Here is a 7,277-nt window from a genome sequence, read left to right as displayed (position 1 = left end):
AAAAAAAAAAATCAACAAAACAACAGGATGGCCTTCTTGAGCCCTCCACTGAAACCAATCATCTGTCCATCCATCCCATTTCTTCCCCAAAGCTAACAACTGTAATCAATTTTTGAGACTTTTCTATATAGATGAATCATTCATTTCACAAATACTGTGTATGCTGGAATATTAAAAAAAGTGTTTTTTTCATTTGCTGGAGAGCATGTGTGCTTGTCAGAGAGAAGAGAGATGCACAGAAAGAACCCCCTTCCGCCCTTATTGAGCACGATTACACTGTAATCATGTCTCCTCCATTTCTCCGTCCCATCAGGTTTTGGGACACATCTGCTGGTGTGTTTTTCAAACTACTGGACCTAGGACTCGAATCGTGGGGTCAGTCATGTGGTATCTGGCCCCTTTAACAACCAAGCCACAAGGTTAGCCCTAAAACAAGTTTTATTTTCTCCTCCACAATTATTCCTCAAGAGAAATCTCTTACACTTGAGGTCTTATGAAAATCCCTCAATGCCCTGCTCTCTCCTTTATTTTGAACAGCAACCGCTTAACTGAACAACCTCAATCAATGCCAGTTGGGAGGCTTGTAGAGGTCATAGGACAGAATCAGAAAACAAGGCGGGGGTGGGGGAGGAGGGTGCCCAACACTGTTTTAGTAATTTTCCTGAGGATATGGCCTCACAAATATCACTTAAAAATAACACAGTAAGTGGTTATGTTGCAGAGATCATGAATATTTATTTTTAGATGAATGAATAAGGCAAACAGCATGATGTTACAGGAATGGTTCGTAGGTCTTGGAATACATTTCCAGAAACAGTGTCATAAACAGATGCGAAAAGTGCTGTTTCTGAAACAACTCAGATGGGTGGAAAGATGTGCTTTGGAAACTGTGTTAGGTGATTCAGAAAGTGGCACTAGTCACGAGGACAACACAGGTGTCAAAGGCTCAAGCTGTCATGAAAGGAAATGGAATGAAACAGCATTTCCAAATGAATACATACCATAATGGGCCTCTAAATGTGTATATAGCTACATCAACACATTAAACATAATAAAAGTATATTATTGTAGTATATTTCATCCAGGACCTTAAAGATAACTTATATGCACAAATTGGTCAAAAATAGTTTATTGAGGGTGTGAAGTTCATAAGAGAAAAAAAACAGCCTGTTAGTCAGGCACATACCTATTTTCCTTCCTTCTTTTTAAAGTTTCTTTCTTCTAAGAGAGAGAGAGAGACAGGGACAGGTACCCTTGACATGGTCTTGCCATGCGGTGTCCCCTCTCCCGGCCTTGCAGCCAGCCAGGACTGAGGGTGTACCCAGTGATTTTAGATAAACCTGGGATCTAAACCTAGAGCTTTCCACATGACTCCAGCATGGCATAGCAGGGCTCTACCTCCTGTGCCACCATAGCTGGGGCCATTTGGAGATTTTTACATGTATACATTATGCCAGGAGCTGCTGAATAAATAAAAAGATGAGGTAATAAGGGTCATGATAAAAATAAAGCAAGGTAAGGGCCAGCAGGTGGCATGGTGGTTAAGGCATTGGATCCCACCAACTCCGTGGTTTGAGTCTTGAACCTGACAGCTTGAAAAACATGCTAGGGGCTAGCAGGTAGGGTGGTAGTTAGGGTGCTGGACTCCCACATGGCCAACTGCAGTTTGAGTCCCATACCTGGTGTCTTGCTTGCTCACTTTTCCTTTCTCTCTCTCTCTGGTCAAATTAAAAAATAATGATAAAAAATAAAGTTAAATAAATAATTCTAAAAATAAAAGAAAGAAAACAAAACCAAACACAAGCCGGGTGCTGTGTGTGTGTGTGTGTGTGTGTGTCTGTGTGTGTGTGCCCAAAATCCTGAGAGGAAAATGAAGGAGAAGGGACTATGGCATGGCCATCCCCCTCCAGGGGGTGATTTCTCACTTTTCCTCTCTCCAGGAAACACATATGTCCTATGGCAAAAAATCTAAAAAATAAATAAATAAATAAATAAATAAAAAATAAAACAAACCAGAAACAAAAATAAAGCATGGTAGTGGTCTAGAGACTTAGAGATGGATAATCAGGAAGGTTGAAGAGGTAAAGTTTAAACTAAGAGTTGAATGACAATGAGGCTAGCCAGCAGAGAAATAGTGAATTCAAAGGCCCTAGACCAGAAATGGCGTAGCAGGTTAAAGGTATAGGAGTTTGAACAATAGTGAGGGAGGGGAAGAAATGTATAAGCATAAATATATTTTGTGTTGGAGCTGGTTGATGGGTACCAGAAGTTCGTTGTTCTTTCTCCCTTTGTGTTTCCATTAAAAAAACAAAAACCAAACCAAAACAAAACAAAAGAAACCTATACTTGTTTTACTTTTCATAATTGTGCACACATTATTGGTCCTTGTCTATTTCACTTAGGTTTACATCTTGGAGAGTCGACTGCTGCATAGTCTTCCAAAGGAAGAACATGCCTCAGTTTACCTAGACATTCTCTCATTGATGTGCTAAAGAATTGCCAATTGTTCAATATTGTACATGATTCGCTGGGAATAGGGGCAGCATTAGCTACAGTAGATTCTTTTTTTCTTTTCTTTTTTGTTATTATTTATTTAAATTTATTTATTTACATTCATTTACTATACATCATGATAGCATACAAAATGAGATTTTCCAGAATACACTGTATTCAAGCACATCAGCATATGTGTTATCGTCAACAAATAATTTTCCATTTCTTGTTTCCTGTATATATATATTTTTCCATCCTTGATTTCCTATCTCTCACTGTCTGCCATCTCCCGCCCTCCTCCCACATTGTCTCTGTTATCCATGGTTGCTTTCTATGCCTTTTTTACCCCACATTTTACTGATTCACTAAAGATCTTAATTAATTTAAACATTTTGAATAGCTAGCACAGCTTATATATACATATCCATGGATACAAGTCTGACTTTAGGCATAAACCTCAGTGAGTAGAATGAACATACTATAAAGTTGCACCTAGCTGGGGCTATAAAGCTTACTGCAGTCATCAAATAGGTATTTTTAATGCATTTTTTTTTTATTTCAAAAAAAACAGTTTTTGTTTTTTTCCAAAACATCTTTTAACTTAATCAATTTACATTCATTCCCTAAGCATCGTTACAGCATACAAAATGTGATTTCCTGTCCACAATATACTGCATAGTGGCTTAATCATGTATATTATTGTCAATTAATTTTCCATTTCTGGTTTCTTATTTATTTATTTTATTTATTTATTTATTACCCCTATTTCCGACCCTCTGCCCTTTCCCACCCTCTTCTCACACTATCTCTGGTGTCTATAGTTGTCTTCCATTCCTTCCCCCCCATTTTATTGATCACACAATTTCTTAAATAATCTAACTACTTTCAATAGCAAATTCAGCTGGTAATTTCAAGAAAAGCAGTATTTACTTTAATAAATCAAAGAAATGCTAAGGAACTTTGCTTAAAACTTAAAGTCAGGAAACAGGTTAGGAGTCTGTTCAAATACTAGGTACATGAACCTATCGACAGCTCAAGACAGGATAAACATCTTTAAAACTGGGTAATAAAGCCTAGAAGAAAATCAGCAATATTTCAGTCAAAAGTCACAAAATGCTATCTTACCAGTTCAGTCTCATGTACTTTATTGATCTTCTGTTGTGGTTCGATCTTCCCAATTGAATTCTGGGATATAATATTCAACTCTGGACTTGTCCCTATGATTAAGTTGGTCATTTTCTTAGTTTTTGAATTCTTATTTCTGCATATCAGACTTTAATTTTCCTGATACAGCACTCCCTTTAGAACTTCTTGGAGATCTGGTCTGGTGCTGGTAAATTCTTTCAGGTTTTGTTTATCTGAGAATGTTCTTATCTTTTCTTCCCATGTGAAGGATAATCTTGCTGGATACAGTATTCTTGGTTGCAATTGCTTTCCTCTTAACACTTTGAATATATTTTCCCATTCTTTCCTCGCTTGTATTGTTTCCAATGAGAGGTCTGATGTTAGCCTGATGGAATAGCCTTTGTAGGTAATATGACGTTTTTTCTCTCACCAATCTTAGTATCTTGTCTTTGTCTGTAGTTTTGGTCAATCTGGCTATAATGTGTCTTGGTTAAGATCTTCTTGGACTGATTCTATTTGGGGTCCTTTGTATTTCTTGGGGCTGGATCTTTGAGTGCCTCTCTAGGTTTGGAAAGTTTTCTTGCAGAATTTCATGGAATAAATGATCAATGCCCTTATGAGTCTCTTTGCCTTCTGGGATGCTGATTATACAGACGTTTAGATGTTTGATGGTATCCAGTATTTCTCGTATATTATTTTAATTTGTTCAGACAATTTTCTCAGCCTTTGTGGTGGATTTTTCTAGGCCAGCAATTTTCTCTTCTATGCCTGAGATTCTATTTTCTGTATGATCTAGTCTGCTTTTAATACTTTCAAGGGAGATTTTGACTTCCTGTATTATAGCCTTCATCTCTAACAGGTTCATTTGATTCTTTTTTCAAGTGTGTAATTCCTCTTTTACATCTTGCAAGAATTTCCTCATCCCCTGAACTCATCATTTCCTTTCTCCTTCCTCTTCTGCAGTTGTCTCTGTTCTCTTCTATCTCTGTTAGCTTTGCCATTATGAATATTCTAAATTCTTTATCAGACATTTCCATGATTTTCATTGAACTGTCTGTGGATGAAGAGGAGCTATTCTTTTCCCTTGGAGGAGAGGTATTTTCTTGCTTTCCCATATTTCTTGTGGCCCTGCGGTGATTTCTAGTCATATGATGGATGGTGTGTTTCTTCCTAAACTTGAAGTTCAATCTGAGCGTTCGGGATGTGCAGGAAGAGGTGATCTGGAATCTCCTTGCCATTCCACTTTGATCCCTTTGTGCAGCAGATTCAGTAGATATTAAAGAATATGTTAGCCTGAAGAATTTGGATGTTTGGCTATAGTTCCCTTAGATCTGTCTAGAAATGGATGGAGATTGAAGAGCAGAGAGATGGGATAAAAGAAAAAGGAAAGGAAATGGAGAGAGAAAAACAACAACAACAACAACCAAGAAACAGAGAAAAAAAGAAGGAAAAAATTTATAAAAGTAAAAAAATTACTATTTTTTTTTTTTAAAAGCAAAAAATAGAAAACCGCATGGTGTAACCTGCCCCTTGCCTCTCCTGGGTGGGAGGGGGAGAGGGGGTTAATAACAAGATAAAGGCAAAAAAGGGCTGAAAGCTGAGAAAATACTTTACCTTAAAAAGTTTTTAAAGGGACCAGCAGGTGGCGTGGTGGTTAAGGCGCTGGACACTCCCACATGGCCAATCATGATTCAAATCCCAGACCCGGTGGCTTGCTTTCTCACTCCCCCCTCCCCCCTCTCTGTGTGTGTCTCTCTCTCTAGTCGAATTAAAATAAATGAATGGATAAATAAAATTAAATAAAATAATTCTTTAAAAAAAGTTTTTAAAAATGAAATATTACAAAAAAAGAGAAGACAGAGACAGAGAGACAGAGATAGAGACAGAAACAGAGATAGAAGGCTTGAGGGGTTTCCTACCACTCAAGTTTGTGGGCTGGAGGCTGAATTATCAGTAGAAAATCTTCATTTCTCTTTTCTCCTTGAAATCACTAGTTCTCAGGAGCCATGAAGGTGTCTTCTTCTCAGCTACAGTAGATTCTGAGAAATGTACTGTTGTACTAAAAATCATGCACATTTTATTTATTTATTTTTCTTTTTTGTTTGCTTGCTTGTTTTTAAGAGATAGGGTCTCACTATGTTGTCTAGGCTGGCCTTGAACTCACATTCCTCCTGCATCTGCTTTTGCATTAGCTGAGATTACAGGCACATGTCACTATGCCAGGCTCACATTTTTAATTTTAATAATTTGATCTCCAAAGAAATCTGCTGATTTTTAGTCACAACAGAAGCTCAGCATCTTTTCAATTTCCTTCCTTCCTTTCCTTTCTTTCCTTTCTTCCTTTCTTTTCCTTTCCTTTCCTTCTTTCTCTCTCTCTCTCTTTTTCTTTCTTTTCTTTCTTCTTTCTTTTTTTCCCTAAAGGGCGCATGTACTTGACGCAGAGACAGAGAGAGACACAGAGACAGAAACCAAGAAATCGACCCCAGGGGAGATGGCCACACTGCAATCCCTTCTCCTCATTCTCCTCTTGGGATCTTGGGCATGCAGGCACAAACACCACACCAGAGTTTTTAAGCCATTGGGACTGGAACGCAAACCAGGGTCGACTATGTGGGAGTCTAGCAATGTAACCATTACACCATTTGCTGGTCCCTCAATTTTATTTCTTGTATGTGGTCTTTGCCTGATTTTCTATTAAACTGTTTAATTTTTCAAACTGATTTTACACTTTCTTTGTATATTCTACTTATTTTCCTTGAAATTTATTTTGCAAATAATTTCCCTAGACTTTAACTTTGCTGTAATTTTTTAAAGGCTTCTTTATCTTTGTACTGTGCTTAAGACCTTCCCTATCTCAAGATTTAAAACATTTCTTTTCATATGTTCATCTACTACACTGATTCTCAAGGTGTGGTCCCTGGAACACCACTACAACAAAACGCGAATTCTTCAGCTCTGCTGAAGCACAACTCTGGGGTGGGTCCGAGCAATGTGTTTTAACAAGACTTTCAGGTGATTTGATACACACTGAAATTGGAAAATATTTACCTACTACTTCTATAGTTCTTTTTTACACGTTTAGCTTCAATCCATCTGAGTTTTTGTATTGTGTACAGGGTAAAATTCATATATGGACTTAATTCTCACTACCACCACCACAAGCAGATTAACAGCCAGTGTTCCAAGTATAATAAATAGCCCAGTTTTCCCCCTGGTTCTCTAGTCCCACAGACACATTCATCAGGCCCAACCTGGGGGAAATGGAAGAACCACTAAACCTGAGCTCTGCTTCCAGCGACGTCACTACTACCCCGGGCCTTCGGGCCTTAAGGGGCTCGCCACCACCACCACCTTTGAGTTGTGATCAGGCTCAGGGCCTGGAGCGCGGGGTCACGGTCAGGCCAGCGGCGCCCGCCGGGACGGGCGCAGTGGGACCCAGTTCTCGCCTCCTGGCGCAGACCGTGGCGTAGATCCTGGGAGCGCCCTAGCCCAGGCCCCGCTCGCCACTCCCGCCGTCACGCCAGGCAGGCCTCACCTCGCAGGGCCCCACGAAGAGGATCTTGGCCTTCAGCATCGCGGTCCGCCGCGGGGTAGGCCGCCAGAGACCACTCCGACGCTGCGCTAGCCCGCGCGTCGTCAGGGCCGCCACAGGCCGGCAC

At 39.5% G+C, this 7,277-nt stretch overlaps 1 protein-coding gene across 5 annotated transcripts in view; it reads right to left on the bottom strand.

Annotated features, from left to right (window-relative positions):
* IFT22 (intraflagellar transport 22) overlaps positions 1 to 7,277 on the bottom strand; it is an 11,282-nt gene that overhangs the window by 3,240 nt on the left and 765 nt on the right. For 3 of the 5 annotated variants that reach the window (XR_335593.3, XM_006155669.3, XM_006155667.1), the window contains exon 1: positions 7,154 to 7,267. The exons of the other annotated variants lie outside the window; for them this stretch is intronic. Coding sequence is in view for 2 of the 3 variants with exons in the window: in XM_006155669.3 (XP_006155731.1) it covers positions 7,154 to 7,192 (39 nt within the window). In the remaining variant the exon portion in view is untranslated. Of the gene's footprint in view, positions 1 to 7,153; positions 7,268 to 7,277 lie in introns of those variants that run through there. 5 annotated transcript variants of the gene reach the window in all.

This window comes from Tupaia chinensis, unplaced genomic scaffold (genome assembly GCF_000334495.1).
Source record: "Tupaia chinensis unplaced genomic scaffold, TupChi_1.0 Scaffold000465_1, whole genome shotgun sequence".
In the NCBI taxonomy this organism is placed as follows: Eukaryota; Metazoa; Chordata; class Mammalia; order Scandentia; family Tupaiidae; genus Tupaia; species Tupaia belangeri.
Note: the sequence above shows the minus strand (reverse complement) of the source record. Positions and strands in the feature narration are given on the sequence as shown.